The sequence below is a fragment of the Rhipicephalus sanguineus genome, chromosome 11, assembly GCF_013339695.2.
Source record: "Rhipicephalus sanguineus isolate Rsan-2018 chromosome 11, BIME_Rsan_1.4, whole genome shotgun sequence".
NCBI classification, from domain to species: domain Eukaryota; kingdom Metazoa; phylum Arthropoda; class Arachnida; order Ixodida; family Ixodidae; genus Rhipicephalus; species Rhipicephalus sanguineus.
The window spans coordinates 83,327,121-83,346,890 of NC_051186.1; the positions used below are offsets into that span (position 1 = coordinate 83,327,121).

At 49.1% G+C, this 19,770-nt stretch overlaps 1 protein-coding gene across 1 annotated transcript; it reads right to left on the minus strand.

Annotated features, from left to right (window-relative positions):
• Positions 1-744: 744 nt before the first annotated feature.
• On the minus strand, positions 745-18,816 carry LOC119373788 (muscarinic acetylcholine receptor M1). The gene is made up of 3 exons (XM_037643848.2): positions 18,727-18,816; positions 13,213-14,650; positions 745-2,448 (listed from the first exon to the last, which is right to left on the minus strand). The coding sequence occupies exons 2-3, from the start codon at positions 14,602-14,604 to the stop codon at positions 1,918-1,920; spliced, it is 1,923 nt and encodes a 640-aa protein (XP_037499776.1). The 5' UTR covers positions 14,605-14,650; positions 18,727-18,816; the 3' UTR covers positions 745-1,917.
• Between the last annotated feature and the right edge of the window lie 954 nt (positions 18,817-19,770).

The following is a 19,770-nucleotide window of genomic DNA, read 5'->3' on the forward strand; positions in this document are numbered from 1 at the left end:
TCGTGGTTTTCACAAGAGGGGTAGACAGGGGCCAACTTTGGGAGAACTCCGGCATTTGCAGAGAGCGGAGAATTCAAAAAGGTGCGAACACCGACGAGTATGGCTCGATACCAGCGCCGTAAGCAAATGGAAACGGGGGTACACGGAGGTGCGACTCACATTTAAACACACGTAAGTCTGAGTACACCCTCTCGGATGGCGCACGTCGTGAGGCCTATTATTACAATCTCGCGAAACTTTGCACAACAACAACGAGCCATCGTGCCCTTTCGAGTATATACAGACGTAATGGAACCAGCACGTACCAACGAGTGTCAGGGAGTCGAAAAGCGCATTGCCGATGGAACTTGTTCGATCGGCTAATTGTATCTGAAACGAAACGTTTCTGTCTCTCTCTCTTTCTCTTACGTTTATTCTTGCGAGGGCGCCGAAATGTATTTGCGGCAAGAACGACATCTTTGATCGCCAGAAAACACGAAGGGCAGCCTTCATCTAAAAAAAAGGAAGGTCATGAAGCGACGTGACCAACCAGTGAATGATGTCAGAAGGGCGACCCGGCATACGCATCAAGTGCTCCCGGGTGAACGAGTGATACAGAGGATTATATGCAGTACCATGTGCCAAACTCTCTTGGCAATACGGTTTGTCAGTTCGTGAGGTCATTTACAGTTTACGCGTGCACAAGACTCACCGTCCGTAAGACGGACCGTCTTACGGACGGTGAGTCTTGTGCACGCGTTAGAGAATGCTCGCGTTTGGTTTCTACACTTTTTTTTAATTAGAGTGTCGACTTGGTGTATACGCACTTTGAATTATAGAATTATTCTCTTTAATCCACCATTAGAAATTGCCACATTTACTGAATACATTTAGACAAGATTTTCTATAGATGGCTGCGAGACACGGGACTGATCAACCGCTGATGACACAACCATACTATCAACACGTGAGGCTTTCGGGCTGTACAATTGCCGGCTTTGTATGCCAGGATAACCCTGCCTGTTGCAACACCTCCATTACCATCCTCACCATCGCCTTCTCTTGACATAGCACCCCGAGGCAGCCTCAATATTTGGCACTAAAGGAACCTCCTACATAAAGATTTCAAGAAGATTCTACAGTTTACAACTTACTGTCTCGCTATCGTAGAAAAACCAGTGAGCTGTATCATTTCGCGCTTTGAATTGCACTTTCTCTTTTACATCAGACTAACATATTTGTATAAACATTTGGAAGGACAGGTTTGGCACAGATAGGACACCGCAATCCAGAGGCGCGTACAACTTGCAAAGCTGTACCTAAAGTCATGACGCTGGATCGCGCCTCACCATTCGACAAAATCCATCTCATCACTCTGCTAGACTGGGAGCACTTGAGCGCACTGCAGGTAGTCATCCTCAAATAATGATCACCGTAGTCGAACACACCGAAGAGTGGTCACCCACCCACCGCAGCAGCGGCCGCTCTTCCCGCAATAAGAAGCTGGTCAAGCGCCGTGCAGAAAGGTGCCACTAAGTGCATAGTGTTACGCCGCACACGTAAGCGCACTCTTTCACGACGTCGCGGAAGCCCACTTGCGCAAAAGATTTGTCACTCGAGCTTTCTCGTATTCTCGGCCCCGGTTGTGTTCGGCTCCTTCGAGATTCCTCGACTTTCTACGGTAAAGGCTAAGTGCAACAGACGGCGCCTCTTCTGCGAGAGCAAGGTCTGTAGCCTTAAACTTCAACATGCCTGTCACAAAAAGGCGTACTCGAATCGCAAATACAGGACGTTCATACGACCTCGGCTCCGCTGGGAGCTTCGTTACTGCTCGAGGTTTCCGACAGATAAGAGAGAATGGGAGAAGGTAACGTTCTCTTCAAGGCGACAAAGCCGTGGTCTTCAGAGAGGAGCGCCACTAGATCCCGGTGGGCCGCTTCAGGTGAAGTAGCCGCGGTTCATGGACCGCTGCTTGTTGTGCCACTTGCACGACAGGATGCGCATGTATGTCCGGCGGAAGTTCGCATTGCACAGCGCGTAGCACAGCGGGTTCACCGTGCTGTTGATGTAGCACAGATAGTAGACGAAGTTCCACAGACCCGTCGGTATGCAGTCGTCACACGACGAGACGGTTTTGATGAGCACCAGCACGTTGTATGGCGTCCAGGTGACGATGAAGGCCAGCAGAATGGCGCTCAGCGTCTTGGCGGCCTTTTTCTCCTGCTTGCGTTCCTGCTGCTTCCGCTTCTTCTTGGGTGCCGCCCGCTGCTTGGCGACCACCTGGCGGTGCACTAGTTTGGTGTTCAGCGGTATTCGGATGGTCTCCAACCCGGAGTCCCCGGTCCTCATGGCCACCGTCGAGTCCTCGGACGACGTCCGTGCGAACGCCGCGGCCGCACCGGAAGACGCCGCGCCGCCGGCGGCCTCGTGCTTTTCGGCGTCCTCTTCCAGGATCATCTTGATGGAAGCCTGCAAACGAAACAAAGGGGAACCACATCAAATAACTTTGTATATAGCTGAATTTTTAAAGACGATAGTCTTTCTTGGGATACTTGGGAGAAAATTTTTCTTCGGAGAAATTTTGGTCTGTCTTTCTGTCTGTCTTTCTGTTTGTCGGCAGGTCACTCGATTTAGCCACCAGGCCAAATTTGAACCACTTGCCCAAGGGCCAGCCATCTTGAACGGCTGACTAGGTTCATTGTGTACAATGTCGATCAAAAATTGTGTACAATGTCGATCAAAAAGCAAACATTAGGCATATCCGAGGCGCAACATCACTAGGTAAATATTAAGTGGTGTGTTCCTTTAATAGAGAATACATAGATAATTCTAAAGACCCTAGTTTCTTAAGCTGCGCTGAAAATGCGACTGAGCTGAAACTTGCCTTCCTCCGTGCCCTCTGCACGAGCTCATTGTTGTGTTTCGGTTTCGGTTCTGTATTGCACTGTACGAATGTCATGGGGCGCCGCTCTGGAATTCCTGTTTTACCCAGGCGACGTGTAAATAAAAGAGTGTGTGGAGAGTACTCGTTGAGTGCGGACGTTCGGGCTGGCTGGCGTCCCCGCCGGTCGCGTTGCTCACCCCAGTCTTCGCCTGCTGCTGCGTCGGGACTACCAGCCCGCAACACAGCACTCATGTTTCCCGATGTATTGCCAGATGGCGTCCATATATTACGCAGCGCCTCTTCTGTCGTCTTTAGACGACATTTGCAGCGAAGCACGCAGATACGCGGCCAATTTTTTATTGCACTTGAATGAAGACGATATTGGTGTTGTCGGATAGCTAACACTAGCCGACACTTGCCAACAATAGCCAACTCTAGCTGACATTAGTCAATGCTAATCATTGCTAGTAGCATTTGAGCAAATGCAGTGGTTGAAGTACGTGAGACCTACGCATAATATGCCGTTGCAGAGGAAAGGTAGCTACAGGCCTGCAAACATAGTGCCATCATTATATCGCACTGAGCAGCGTAGAAAGCTGAGCGAGTTGGTACGGTTTAATCTGCCTGTACCACCCTGCATCGCAGTTCGATCAAAGATCAATACGACAATTTCCTTTGGGCAGAGAAAGTCGGAGTGCAGACACCCTTCGCACGCTCCGCGTGGTCTAGTTGACTATTGAGCGTTAAAGCTGAATTATCAATGCTTAATATATATTGTTCGCGATTATTGGAAGAAGCGGCTAATCACGGTTTGTTCACGCGCAATATTGAAACCTAGCAGATTCAGCATAGTTGCACGTTGGGCTTGTTGCTATAACATCGCTCTTTTTTTTTTTGGGGGGGGGGGGTGGGGGGGGGGGGGGGGATAAGGGTGTAGTGCCCTCCACACGCCAACTATATGTGTCCGTTTCGTGTTTCCTAGTGTATTGTGTGTCGGGTGAGCTACACTCTTACCAAAGGAGTTTCACTTAGCCATTCAGATGTCTTTACCTCTTACACTACATGAGGTTCTTTAAACTGCACCAACGTCAAACTACGTGGAATTTTTAACATACTCTTGCATGTTTTCTATGGTGATGTAACCCGCTTACAGTGTTGGCGGTAACGCGTTACAAGTAACGGCGTTACCGGTAACGCGTTACTTTTTTCGGTAACTTAGTAACGTACCCGTTACTTCTTAGGAACTGTAACGTGTAACGTACTTACGTTAACATTTTTCGGTAACGTGAGGTGTCACGTTGCTCGTTACTTTTTTTTAATTATTCCGGAAGTCTTACACAAAATTCCCTCGTCTCATAGGCGCCACTATTGCAGAGCTCGCCCCGACGTTCTATTGTCGCAGCGGCGTACTCATGCCGGCCCACCAGGCATTCAGAATAGACTGTTGGGCGAGTTGGTAATTCATGATGAATGAAAATAACGCGAAACAACGTAGGACAAGATAAAGAAGGCTACAGCACATGCGCTTGTGCTGTAGCCTTCTTCGTCTCGTCCTACGTTTTTTTCGCGCTGTTTTCATTCATCAGGCGTTAAGAGCACCATCCAATGCATCCTTCGAGTGCTTTTTTAGTGTAGGTGCGGACGTATTCATTAAGAAGAGAGGCAATTTGTCCGATGACAGCTTTGAAATGCAGCTGTTGCTTTATTTCTATAAGAAGCTGTAGTTATTAGAAAATTCTTGCAATAATCTAGCGATGGTTATCAACTTTGTTTTCAGAATTAAATTTCCTTCTTTCTATCGGCAACTGCGGGTACACGTTTCTGTAGTTACCCAAGTTTTCAGCGAACGAGGCTCACCTTGTACACCTTCACATAAACGCTCGAAATTTTTTAGGCAAGTATACATATTTTTAAAGGGGAAAAATGCATATGTGTGCAAATCTATTTTTCCCCAAAACTAAGCCACTTAAGCATTTCTTCATGACAGTGGAAATGCGGTGAATAAAATTTCTGACCATAGAGGAACGGCAGAAGTAACGTCCGTTACTTTTTTTAGGGTAACTGTAACGGTAACGCGTTACCTTTTTTAAGAGGTAACGTAGGGCGGTAACGCGTTCCTTTTTTGTTAGCGTAACGAGTAACGTATTTAGTTACTTCTTTTCGGTAACGCCTACAACGCTGCCCACTTAAAAATATGCCCGCATACCACATAGTCGGTTATAACAAGGAATTCTGGCTGCAGGGTGTCCGTGCCGAAAGTTAATGGAAAGCGATATCCGAAGGAAGTACAGTTTCACCGCAGGGGTCCAAGGGCTTCGAGCCGTCACCTGAGACACCTCCACCGCCATCACCATCGACGGAGGGTGAGACGAGACAGGGGTTTGTCCCATCTCCCCTCTCTCTCGCACGAAGGAAGACTGCTGGGCCTGTTTTAGATAAAGTTCATTCATTCATTCACCCGCAAGGGCGAAGTAATGAACGCGATAGCAACAAAGTGGAATGTTATGCCGAGAGGCCTGGCAGCTAATTCTGTTGGATCTGATCCAGAGCACCCCAACAAAACGATGGTTTAAGGGAATACGACCGCTCCAGGGACCAAAGCGATTTCCACGCTGTCAGTCCTCTAAACGCGGAGTTAGCGTTGAGAGCGCAGCAAGCTTACAAGCCGTCTCCTGATGTCTGTCGGGACAGCGCTCGCGACCACGCCCTTATGAGCAAAGTTAGCAGTTGCTGCTCAAGCGACAACACAAACTTGACCCCCCCCCCCACCCCCCACCCCCCACCAAGGCGTCTCTTCACGCTCCTTCGCGGGGTGTGTCCTCTCTGCTTCACGAGCCATTGACGCCAGGCCTCGCACGCGGGGCGTTCTTATCGCAGGGACCTTCGTGCGACGGAGACGGCCAGCTCTTTGTACCTCTGCTTTCCGCCACGCTCGTCCCGAGCACTCGCGCGCTTTTATTAGCGCGTAGAACACACGATGCGCGTGGCGATGTATTCGATTTGGACTTTATACTGAGCATCACGGCGACGGCAAAAACCCGTCTAAAGTGTCCACATAATTGCTATTGCAATAAAAGAAAGAAGAAAACGATCATTTCAAGCTGCACAACCTATGAGCTACCACACGCTCACACACAAAGAACTGCGTTGTAGCCTTTTCGGTATTGCCAGCCATTCGCGACCATTCGGATTCAGGCTAGGCATCACCGCATTGCGCTTTTGTATTGCGCCAAAGCTGACTTCTGAAATCTGGTACTGCAGCATACGGATCGACTTAAGACAGCACTTTTTCGAGCCTGCGAGATGATCGACACGGCAGCGGTGGTGACTTCTGTTAATGCCGTCTCGGACCCGCATTCTGAGCAAGTCCGAAATATATGTGTCCGAAAAAAACTTAGCGCCGCTTGCACTAAGTCGTACAAGGCTGGGCCACAGCAGAGCTGGTGGGCACCTAGCTGGTCCTGGCTTGATGAAGCGTTTACCCACTCACCTCTCTCTTTTCCACCCCTTCCTATACTATACTATACTATACTATACTATACTATACTATACTATACTATACTATACTCTACTCTACTATACTATACTATACTATACTATACTATACTATACTATACTATACTATACTATACTATACTATACTCTACTCTACTATACTATACTATACTATACTATACTATACTATACTATACTATACTATACTATACTATACTATACTATACATGGCTATGCTTGCACCATTTTGTCTATATTTTTTGTGCCTGTTTCTTTTCCTGTTTTTCTTTCGCTCTTTCTCTGTATCTCTCTGTAGTCGTTTTCTTGCCTTCGATCTTTTTCTCTCCTTGTTTCATTTCAATACTACTTATCTGCTTCTGTTTCTTTCTATCGCTTTCCATCTCTCTCTTTACTTGTTCTACCATCCTCATTTCCTTCCTCCTCGCCCTCACTTCCCTTTCCCAACCGCTTTGCTATACTATACTACGCTAGGCATATACTATGCTCTGCTAGCGTGCCTGGGTAACCGAGCGGTTAGGACGCTCGCCTTTGGACAGTTGGTACGCGGGTCCAAATGCCACCTAGCCAAGAAATTTTTTTCGCCCAAAAGTTCTGCCTTTCTTTTACAGCGAAAGCTGTTATGAGATCATTTCACCGGCCGTTTTTGGCGCCGTAGTTGTCCCCCGCCGCCGCCGGTGTCCGTAACCAATATCGCTCGAAATAAGAAAAAAAACGAAATAAGAAAAAATTGGCCGCGTATCTGCGTGCTTCGCTGCAAATGTCGTGTAAAGACGATAGAAGAGGCGCTGTGTGAGATATGGACGCCATCTGGCAATACGCCGGGAAACATGAGTGCTGCGTTGCGTGCTGGTAGTCCCGGCGCAGCAGCAGGCGAAGACCGGCGGTGACCAACGCGACCGGCGGGGACGCCAGCCAGCCCGAAAACGCGGTTTGGCGCGAAGCGCTGAAGCAGAGAAACGTCCGCACTCAACGAGTACTCTCCACACACTCTTTTATTTACACGTCGCCTGGGTAAAACAGGAACGCCAGAGCGGCGCCCACAACCGGCAGCCTGAAGGCCGCCCACAACGCTGCTTTTTCATTTTTTAAATATTTTTTTTTCACCTTCTTGGCCTTCTCAAAACTAAAGTTTTTCAACACCAACCCATGGCATTCGTACAGTGCAATACAGAACCGAAACCGAAACACAACCATGAGCTCGTGCGAAGGGCACGGAGGAAGGCAAATTTCAGCGCAGTCGCATTTTCAGCTTTGTTGAAACAGCGCTCACTAGACGACGACGAAGTAAAAGAAGGCACAGGACAGGCAGCGCCTGTCCTGTGCCTTCTTTTACTTAAGAAACTAGGGTCCTTAAAATTACGTATGTATGCATTTTCTATTAAAGGAACACGCCATCTAATACTTACCTAGTGATGTTGCACCTCAGATATGCATGATATTTACTTTTTGATCGACGACGTTCACAAGTATGAACAGCCGTACCAGTTCAAGACGGCTGGCCCTTGAGCAAGTGGTTCAACTTTGGCCGAGTGGCTGAATCGAGGGACGTGCCGACAAACAGAAAGACAGACAGACAGAAAGACAGACCAAAATTTCTGCGTTTAAGTTCCCCAAGAAAGACTATCGTCTTTAAAAAATTCCAGGATGGAACGAGGTTCGAACCTGGGCCCTCTGCGTGGGAGCCCAGTATTCAACCTCTGAGCCATGCCGGTGCTTGAAACTGCTTTGCAAAAAGGTCCTATACAGGCTTCACGTCGGGAAGGAACCATATTAGCATATGCAATATAGCGTGGTAGAAGAGTAAAATAAGCACCAAGCGTCGCACAACGCGAATTGTGTAACCAGGCGTCACACAATGCGAATTGTGCAACGAGTAGGTTGTTGAATGCTTCCAACCCATTACAAAGGGCTCTGCCATAATTCTTCATCGTCATCAGGCACAGCATCAACAAAGTGCGCATAATGCCTTACATGCGTTTAGCAGGTACCAACGCTCTCCGTAGAATGACGAAAAATGGCACAGTGCCTGCTGCCCTACTTCTAAAAAATTACAATGATTTATAGCGTAGTGGGTTCCTCGCAAGTGCACTTGTATTGGTTGCCAAGGAAGCCCATAAGCGCATGATCCACTTCCTCGGAGTCTCAGTAAAATAACAATGATTTATAGCGTAGTGGGTTCCTCGCAAGTGCGCTTGTATTGGTTGCCAAGGAAGCCCATATCCATTTCCTCGGGGTCTCAGTAAAGTTCTTCGCCCCCCCCCCGTCTCTCTCCCACGTCAACATATGTTATACAGCATGACGGGAGAGGGAATTAACGACCGGGCGTCGCCCAGTGCAAATTACATAACTGGTGGGCCGTTTAATGATTCCAACCCATTACAAAGGGCTGAGCCATAATTCTTCATCGTCATCAGTCGTCGCGTCAACAAAGTGCACATAATGCCTTACAGACGTGTAGCTGGTGCCTCGCTTCTCCGCAAAATGACGAATAATGGCTTAGTAGGTGCTTCGCGACTTCACAAAAATTGTGACTTATGGCGTAGTGGGTACCTTTCTAGTGTACTTGTATTGTAGCCCCAAGAGAGTTTATAACAGGCTCTAGAAACGCCGCTCTTCCAGCTTTCGCTGTGACTGTGCTGCGGTTTCAGCGCAGGCCTGGCGTTTTTTCTCTCTCTCTGTAGTTCTCCCTTTCTTTCTTTTTCCCTGCACTCGTTCTAACGCCTATCAATATTCTTGCATCCCACTCCAGAAAAATCGGCGCACGAGTTCTGTGAGCGAAGCAAGAGAGCAAGAAGAGGATGACGATCAAGAAGAGGACAAAGAGAGCGCGTGGCGGTTCGTCAAGACGATAATTTTCTACCTACAATACATGCAAAACCTCTACCAACAGCTTTGCTGTAATATTAAGTACTGTCGTCTTTATAAATGCCCTAAATTTTATAAGTAAGCATGGCAATGCTTTCATTCACATCGGATATTGCCCTGTGCATAAATCCTCTAAAGATCTTCAAGAGACGAGCAAGAAGGAATAGACCCACGCGGTGCACAAGAATCGAACGCGGCCGATTAAGAATTTTTAGAACTATCCAGTTCTTGGCCAGTCCACTAGAGTGGGTGTGTGCCATGGTTTGAAGGTTCTATTCTGGTCTATTCTACTCAGTCGGTGACAAGGGCTCAGTCCAGCTGGCTGCTCAGTCCGGGCTCTCGCCACTGTTCCACCAAAGCCGTCTCCTAGGGCCCACTTGTCGGCGAGCGGCAACGCTGAGGAGCAAAGCGAGCTCTTCGGGATCGAGGGCTGACGTGGGATAGAGACCCTGAGTGACGACGCCATGGCGAAGAAACAGGCGGAGGCCAGCCACGGGACGCCAAATGCCGCGAGAGCGAAGCGCCAGGCTGCTGATGACCATAATGCCACTGGCTCTTCTAACTACGCTCCGGCTGCCGAGCGGCCATGCGGTCGACCTCCCAAAGGCGTGTCGTTGGAGCCGCTAGCACCGAAGCCCATCGCTGCCACGGCGGCGCGAAAGTTGTGAAAGGCGGCGGATGCAACGCAGCACGCAAGTCAAAACCCTTCGACCAGGAACGCAGTCGCCACTAAAGCCCCGAGAGTGAGCCGTAGGAAGCGCTTGAGAAGCTCCGCCCCAAGCAGCTCCAACGACACGGCCAGCGAGGCTTCAAAGCGTCGCAGTGCCAAAGGAAGGTGAGCCGCGGCATATCGAGGTACTCATGCCGCAGTCGTCATAGCGGACGCGCGCTTAAATCCCGAAGCAGTGAAGACTCCGCCACACGGTCGGAAAGAAGCCGCACAAGAAAGAAGAGGCGCAACAAGAGCCGCCGCCGTGCGCGGTCTAGGAACTCTTCCTCGGCCTGGAGCGTGCACTCGAAGTGCGGCAAGAAGCGTCGCCATGCCCATAGTCGCGCGTCCTCGAGCCACGGAGGAAGGTTGTTGTTTAATGGCGCAAGGGCCATTGATGGCCAAAGAGCCCACGAAGGAAGGCACGTAAAGGCGAGGAAGGTTCCGATCGCCGACTAGTCAACTAGACATGGGAGGGGTACAAGGGTCTGCAAGACCTCCATGGGCTTGAAGAGAAAGTAGAAGGCAGGCGAAGCCATGATTTGAATTAAACCTTTGGTTAGAACTGCCCGACCTACGCCTAGAGTACAGGTAGGCAAAAAAAAATGAACGATCTTTGTTTCGCTTCAACTTTTCCGATAATGTTCAGAAGTTGAAAGTGCCTCTTGCTCTTGTGAGTACAATATTATGCAATAAATTATCGTTTATTGCCCCTGTATAGCCCAAGTATTGTCTGAAGTGTGCTATAATGTAATTCATTCGCTGGTGGAATTGCGGGGAAGACGCGGACAACGGTTTCTTATTTTAGCACAACAATGTTGGTTCATTCGTATAAGCAATGTCCCTGTGCGCGAGATTGTCCAATTAATATACAGTACATCGCTCGGGCTGTGTAAAGCAGTGAATGCTGTAATACACAAAGGAGTTTTCAGAATCGTGCCGAGATCGCAGCACATTGGCTCACCAACGCAAATAGTAAAATGGTCAATTGTTCAGGTCGAAAGAAAAAGCGCACTCGTACAGGATATTTTTTGTTAACACGAAAGCCATTCACACAGCATGTTTTGTTTTGAACATGAAAGTGTTTTATGGCGGGGTCCACCAAGACTTCACTGGCACCGGGGCCGCCCGTTTCGCCTTCACTTGTTAAATTTGTACAGGGTGACTGTACAGGTGGTTGATGTACAGACGTATACATCGCCTTCACTTGTTAACCACCTGTACAGGGTGCTGCGGTGGTGATTGAGCGCGAGCAGGTTCATTATGATGGTTATTTCGCATCTACGACACACGGCAAACCTCGACCGTAACAGCTCTTCTGTAAAAATGAGGCATGGAAGAGTTTCAGCGTCGGAAACTTCAGACGTTCTTACACACTGACTCTATGGTACTTGCGGCAGTGCCGTGAAAGCGTCTGAATTTTCAAGCATGTCCTAAAAATCGGCAGCTGTATCATGCTTATTAGTGATGTGTGTTCGCATATGCCATCGAATATAATTGTTCTCCCACAACAACCTGTCGTCTCCTTCTTCTGCGTTTTTTATGCAACGCGTTTATAGTGATTGTCGGTTATAACAATTGAAGTTTCTTGGCACTAGAGTTGGTATAAGTAGGTTCAACTGTAATTCACACAGATGTTTGAACCAACGGCGGAGCGACGTCTACACTTCAGCGTCCCTCGGGGACAGCCATCACGAATTGATGTGGCCTTCGTTAGTTTGGTCGATGGACATCCCAGACGTGTGTTCGTCCGCTCCTACCTTCGAAATAGGCACATCTAATTCTGTTTCTTGGGTTATACGGAATTGCGTATTGGTTTTCGGAAGGGCTACTGAAGACGGGGGCGCCGTGGGGCGTACATAAAAAGACAAACGGCAAAGCTCCAGCACCTGACGCTAAGTGAGAATCCCGCCTACATTGATATATGCCATCGTAAGGCCTTGTTCGAGACGAATATTTTCTTGTAACTTAAAGATGTGGTGGTTTGAGCCAGTTGGTATTCTGGGCTTGTAGGTAAGATTGCGGAATATAGGCTCCTGTCTTTCCGCTCTTCTCCACGTCGTCTGTTTTTTTTTCGTGCTTTACCCTGAAGCATCGAGTATTTCTTTGTCTTACAATACAACTGAACGTGTGCTGACCCATGTGGTCCCTGCGGTGATCTTGGCTAAGTCGTGAATAGTGCACCGAACTATCTCCATTTCAGCAAAGAAATATTTCCGTTTGTAACAAATTCTGAAGTGTCAGTTATGCTCAATGTAGTTTTTTTTTTAACAGGGAGCACAACGTTCATCTCGCGAGCATCTATTTTAAGTACCCGTTCGTTTCGTTTGTACACTGCCGACAGCACGTTGACATCAGAACGTACGAAGCTGAACAAAGTAAGACTTGTAGTTCACTCTACCAGAGCGCGTCGTGTTACTTAAATGGCGTCTCGATACAAAGAGCAGAGAACAAAGATGGAAAATGAAGCTTGTATCCATGGTTGTTGTACGCAGTTCTAATTATTCATTACAATTTAAGCATGCTTACCCCTGTATCTTGCTGATATTTGCAGTTTATATACATGAGCCAGAGTGGCCATAAATAAAAGAACCAATGATATTGATTTGCCAGTGCGTCACCTTTTCCCAGACATTTTGCGCAGTACTTTTATTAAAAATATGTGATGTTATTGCTCGTGAATTATGTCAGCACGACAAACAGTCACATACCGCCTGTTTGTCGGGGATGATTTCTACATCTTTCCTAGCAGAACTGCGAACCGCGAGTAGCATACGTGGTAAGAAATAGATGCACTGGACATAGCACTGCAGTATATAGCTTTACTTCATTTTCCTATGTCGAGATGTTGAAGGTTCTGCCGTTAAACAGCAACGTGCTTCTTGGCAAGCTGTTCCACGGATGCCGGTCGATGATAGGTTAATCAAAATAAAGCAGAAAAACGTTGCCAGGAAGTGCTATTAGCCCACCTGTATTCTTAGACGTGATTGCAAATCAAGGACACAGTGAGGCATACAGAAAACCACAAACGGAAGCGCTGTAGCAACTGAAGTTTATTGGATCATCCTGCTTCCATTTATACATGGCGACTTCAATCTTGAGAAGTGTGCACCGTACTATCGCTTCTGTTTGTGGTTTTCTTGTGCCTAACTCTATCCTTCTTTTTCAAGCGCGTTAAAAAATGCAGTACGCCATTCAAACTAGCCAATGAAACAGCACTTATGTAGTATGCCTCCCATCGTCAGGCTGACACACTTACCTGTGATGTCTCGCCTTCTAGCGACGGCTGCGTCGGCAGTCGGATCAGTATGGTGTACACCGAATCGGACGAGTAGGAGCGGGACGCCGACGTGGCCGCTGCCGTCGCACCGGTCTTCTCGTTGCGTCGGAGGCCGTTGCGATCGGTCATGGGAATACTGACGCCACCGGCGCCGCCACCGCCGCCTCCTATGCTGGAGATGGCGCTGCCAGTTCCCGTTCCAGTACGTCCAGCCGGGTTCAACTGGACCAACTGGTCCGCCCGGAAGGTCATCGAGGCCGACTGCACGGGCGTCTCTATGGACGCCGGAGTCTGGGTGCCGGGCGAACCTCCATGGCTGGTGCTGTCGTCGTCCTCCTTGTCGTTGTCGATGCGACACCAGGAGAGGAGCACGTCGCGAAGTCGGCGCCTCTTGGGCGCAGCCGGAGGCAGGTACTTGGAAGTCTCGACGCACAGCGAAGTGGGCACGTACGTGGTTTCCACGTCCGGCGGGCAGGAGTCGCTGCGGCCGCGGCGGAAGTCCTCCGACTCGGCGGGGTCGTCGCTGGACGTCGACTTCCGGCTGCCGCCGGTCTCCTTACGGCCCGCCTGGAGTTGGGTCAAGTCCCTCTGGCGCTTCTCTGTCTCACGCCAGATGCGCCAATACAGAATGCACATGACCGTCACCGGCACGTAGAAGGCTGCCAGGGCCGTCCCGAAGGTCACGTATATGTTGGTCTCCAAGAACTGGATGTAGCAGCGGTCCAGCGGGACGCTGCGCTGACCCTCAATGTAGGGCCACGAGTAGATCCATGGCGGCCAGAGTACCAGGGATATGACCCAGGCGCTGGCGATCATGATGGCCGCTCTCTTGGTGGTTCTCCGGGCCCGGTATGTCAGTGGCCGGGTCACCGAGAAGTACCGGTCGAAGCTGATGATTAGCAGGTTAAGCACCGACGCGTTGCTGGTCAGGTAGTCGAACGCGAGCCACGTGTCGCATATGAAGGGACCCAGGGGCCAGTGGTCGTACAGAGTGTACATGGTGAACAGGGGCATCGATATGACCCCGATGGAGAAGTCCGCAATGGCCAGGCTGAGCAGGAAGTAGTTGCTGATGGTCTGTAGCTGCTTGTCTAGCTTGAACGAGATCATGACCATCAGGTTTCCGATGATGGTCACCGCGCTCAACAGAGCGGCTAGGAAGGCTATCAGTATCACCTCGGGAAGCGAGTAGGGCGCCGAGTGGCCGCTACTATCAGAGGCCACGCTGTCGTTTGTGGCGTTTCCGGTTCCGGATATGGTACTTGTGCCTCCGGAGCCGTCGTCGAACGCGCCGTTCAGACCACCGCTGCCTCCGGCCTCGGTGGCAGCGAGCAGTACAGAGGCGTTGAGTGCGGCTTCCAAAAGACCCATGCTCAGTGCGACCCGTCCGTTCACCTCATCCCGCGGCAGTGTTCACCTGCGCAGAAGAACGCAAATACGTATATTAACACGAAAGTGTTTTATGCCGGGGTCCACCAAGACGTCAGTGACGTATTTCCGTCACGGAAATGACGCCGAAAAAATTTACACGATCGAATAGCAAAGAAAAAAACGTCCGTCAATGGGCATCGAACCCACGACCGCTCTGTCCGCAATCACATATGCCGGGCACGCTATACACTGCGCCACGGTCACACCCTTTAGAAGCTTTACAAACGCGCCTTTTATATCTACCACTCTTCCGGTCGGCGGAGTGGTGGTGCCCTCTGGGAGCGGTAGTAATTCGTCATTACTGCGGCCTCCGCGATTAACACCTGCAACGCGTTACACATCCGTCCAATTTGGCGCGTTTTCAATAGAAGTTCAATTTTGTCAATGCCTTAACACACCGCGAGGTGGCAATCTTAGCCCACGCGTCGTAGGGTGCCTTGATGCGCGTTTTGTTGCGCACACATCGAGGCACACTAACGCGTCGTAAAAGCGTTGGTCTCGCTCATAGCATCACGCTACTCCAAACCAAAACTAGCTCTGCGACGCGCGTCTGCCTCACGTGGCTGTTACACCGCGTTCCCCGCTCACGCGTCCGCCCCGAGGAAAATCGCGGCTGGGCGGCGGCACGACGCGCTTTGCGTTTCCCTCTAGTCCGGCCGTGGTGTTCAATCACATTTTAACATGCCGCGGGATGGCGACCAAGTTCTGCGTCCAATATGCGACGCTGCTCTGGCTATCACACCTCGTTTTCTGATTACGCTTTCACCGTTAACCACTACAGCTGCCACAAGGGTTTGTTTAATCATTTAGCATGGACATTAGTCGTCGGGATGGTGATGTACCACCAATCATCAAAGTGGGTGCACACACAATATACATTGTGCAAACTCTCTTATATCAATTTACAGTAAACATTCAATTACTTCTATAAGGGTGCGCTTTACTTTCGTTTCGTTACTTACGTATAAGGGTGCGTTTACTTCCGATTCCTATGATGGAGGGATCAACCATCTTTTTTTGCAACTTCGGCAAGCGCAAGGAAACGTTGCAGAGTTCCAGCAAACCGGCGGCTACAGGATACAGGCTAATGAAACTTGATGCGACAATTTAGCACGAAAAGGTACAGTAACATAGGCACCGTACACTGGCCAGAGGGAGCTGCGTTCCTCGCACTGGCCCGTCCCAAGTCCGCTGACATTGGCCGTTAGGGGCACGCAGAAAGTAGACGCGCTCACGCGTCCCCCGTGTAGCTCGGCCACAATCCGCGCACTCGCGCAGGGAGGGAGACGCGCGCATCGCGTTCAATTTTGACGGACCCCGTCTCATTATTGCTTTTTTATCCGCTAGGCTTTGCGCTCTGGCGCTGCAGTCGCACTGGAAAACTCGACTGTACGGTGCCTATACTGCTCGCCATAGCTGTGGGTGCGTGTTCTTTTATTTATAGGCAGGATGCATCTGCAGCTATGAGAATTTCCCGTGTTACTCACATAGAAACTGCTATTTTATAGTGAAACAAAATTTCAAGAGGCCAAAATATAAGGATGCAGTACAAGAATTAAACGAAGGACCTTAATCACCCAACTAGAAGTTTCCGACAAGTCTTAGCACATCATTTTTTTCCAGAACGAATGTTTCGACATGCTGTACACTGCATGACTTATTAGGCAAAGAGATGTAGTGTTGCATTCTATCGGGGATTCTTTTTACATAGGCACCACAGTTATCGTATAAAATAAGTAGCATGTAGTAGTTACTTTTTCGGTGGGTATGACCTGTAAGGTTTTTTTTTTTTTTTTGAAGGAGCGAGAAAGACAGCAGCTTTCCTGTTTTTCGCAACAAACATTTTTAGTACTACCAGTGTTGCGCAATCAAAAGCAGACGAAGTCGTGAGGTACTACGATGCGACTGCCGCGAAGGAGTGGCATGTGAACACTGTGCCCAGTAGCTAGCAATTACTTAAACGGTAGAATTAGATGTTTCTCCGCAAGAAAAATTAAGAAATTATAAACGCGCCATAAAAAAAAAGTTTCATAATCACCATGCTCTCTTTCATCATCATCGTCACCATCATATGCACGATACAGACGAAAGAAGTGTCCCATGCTAGAGTATCAAAGCGTTATTTCTCGAGTCGCCTATAGAGTTGCGTACCGAAGTCAGGAGTCAAACTTACACAAATGTACAAACTAAATAACCTCATGCTTCGGGCACTGATCCCATTGAAGCGGCCAGCTGACGCCGCTCTTTTTTATCTCTATTGCGTTTGTAAAACATTGTTTTCACATAACAGACGAGGCCAGCACAATATTTCAGAACTGGCGCCAGCTGGCCTGCTATAGTGCCGCTGCAGTAAGCAAAACTCTATATCCTTTCGTTCTCCCTCTTTGTGTACAAACTCATTTAAGTGCAAGCCTTCGGAAGAAACAAACAAAGGATCAAGAGTTACTCGTATTTACGCTTCGCCCGGTGACACACACGCTGTCCGCCGATTCGCTGACCCACGCGGCTCGAAGCTGCCCCCAGGTCATATTGCAGTGCCACCGTACGGCGATGCGATGCGTGCCAGCTGGACCGGAAGGATTGAAAGAGCAAAATCCCGAGCGGCGACGAAATGCGATCGCGGCTTCCCGGTCGCCACGCGTTACGCACAACTCAAGTCACGATAGACGGCAGTCAAGAAACGAAGACGGCGGTGTGGTCCTGAAGAAAGGGGAGGGGAAGGGGGGGGGGGTCTTATAGCTGGCATATACTAGAGCGTCGGATGACTTGAAACGAATGGGAGCGTATGGACCACGCGAGGGGTAAGGAGGAAGGGGGGGGGGTCTTTTCTTTATCGAGTAGCCCGTCACTTGACAGTCTGCGGCTTGTGGCGGCGATTTATAGAGGCGGTGGCGACGATCCTTGCGCGCTGTCGCAATGCGCACTGCCGTCGGCGTAGCTTTCCACTTAACGTCCTCCTGGCACGGACCGTTGCATCGGCGTCACTGCACAAGACGGGATGGCACATGCGTACGTGGAAAGGTTCCAGCGATGGAACTCTGAAGCGAGCTGGCGGTGTACATGTAGCTGCTAGTTAGCCATTCTACGAAAGTGGGTATGTCAGTACGAAAGTGGGTATGTCAGGTAAAAAAGAAACAGCGATGCCCCTAAACCGACGCTGACAACCAGAACTGAGAAATCGGGCAAAGTTTGTATTGTTCCGTAATCCTAACAAAGCGCGAAAAAAATACACACACATAGACACAGGCCCACGTAAGAAGGTCGGGCAGATAACAAGGTAAAATAGGCCGCAACAACAACAATACGTCACCCACCTCCTTACATGCGCCTTAAACTGATTAGGACGGAACGATAAACCAAGATTTATAAGTGTAGTAACTGATTTCGTTTGGGATGTTCACAATATTGCTGCGCAATAGTGTTCAGCGCAACAAGGACGACCATGCAGTAAGGTAATTTTACAGAACTATACTTTCTATGCTTCTTACGGCTTAATCACCTGTTGATTCATTTGGCTACGCTTGTTTGAATGTTCTTTGCTCTAAACGGATACACTTCATAAACTGAAGGGTTAGGTTAAGTTAGGATAATTTTTTGACGTTTACTTTTCACTTTTTGGCAAGGAGAAGTCGTATTTATTGAAGCGATCTTAAGGTACTTAAGCATAGCGCCCTAGCAGTATATTTTGGTGGACCCTCTCTACATCGTGGCTCTGTGCATGTCGACAGACTTCGGAGAACAATTTTATGGGCTACCAGCGTAAAAAGTTGTTGTTCCTCATTTATTGCGGCCCTGCGCGTGCTAAGAAATAGAACGAGTCTTTTTGTTTGTTTGTTTGTTTCTTTGTTTGTTTGTTTGTTTGTTTTCAAGATTTCGTACGAAAACGATTCCGCAAAATCAGAATTACTGGCATGTGGATGTCCTTCTCAATTTTCTTTTTCATGCGGACCTTCCACTCAGTGAGTTAGCATTTTTTTTATCGCCACCCTTAAAAATTACTGCGTTAGGAAGCTGAGAACAGCTCCTTGTTGTTAGTATTACGCATAAAAAAATTAAATTCACCTGTCTGCTATAGCCGCGACAGAAGGCATTTCATCCAGCTCAGCTCACGAAGGTTCACCGCCGGCAGTCACGACCACTTGTACTACGTTGCTGTCGCCTGGGAATAAAACAGGAGCTGTTAAGAATACTGAAGTTCTCGGAACTTCTTTATCTATGCCCTGTGCATACATGGCGAAAAAAGCAGATAACGTTTATGTTTTTCAAGAAATATCTTGTCACGTGTTTTGCCCTGTGGAATCAAGAACATAGCTCGCCTACGTGCGGAGGAGGACGAATGAATTTATTGACAGAAACCAGCATGTTTCGATGGGCGGGCCTTGACCCTCATGAGGGTACGTCAAGGGCTTGCCCCGACGCTGCGTTACGGGCGTGCTGGGTCGCCCAGGTTTGTTCATAGGGGGCAGAACTTCGCACAGCCTCACGCAGCCTCGATGGGATGGCCGTGGTGGTAGTGCGTGTGTACTGTGCCGGGCGCTCCCACAGCATATGCGGAAGCGTATCCGGGTTAGTGCCACAGCACTGGCAGTTAGGGGTAGTGTGAACGTCCGGGAATATGAGGTGAAGGCGGGCAGTTGAGGGATACGTCTTTGTTTGTAGTAGACGCAGGGTGGTGGCCTGCGTCCGGCTGAACTTGGGCTAAGGTGCGGGGTAGGCTCGCCGTCTGAGGTAAAAGGGCTTGACGAGGTCATTGTAAGTAGTCAGAGTGTCCCTGGTGTCCAACTCGTCTCCGGTGACTCTGGCGCGGTTCACTATTCCTCGCGCAATGGAGACAATTTGACAATTATCAAAGGAATGTGGAGCCCTAGAAAAACTTGCCACCGAAACAGTGTTGTTCGGCCGGAGTAGCGCACGTAGTTCACGCAATCGTCTTGGCTTTGTCGTTCGTGGACACCTCGACGTTCCTGAAGGCACCCCATGGTATTCTGCAACTTCCTTCATCGTGTATTCGTATTCTCACATATGAGGTTGTTACATTCCGGTGCAATATCACCCAACCTGCACGTGTCGTCGGTTTAAGCAGTCTGATTTATTGGGTTATTAGCA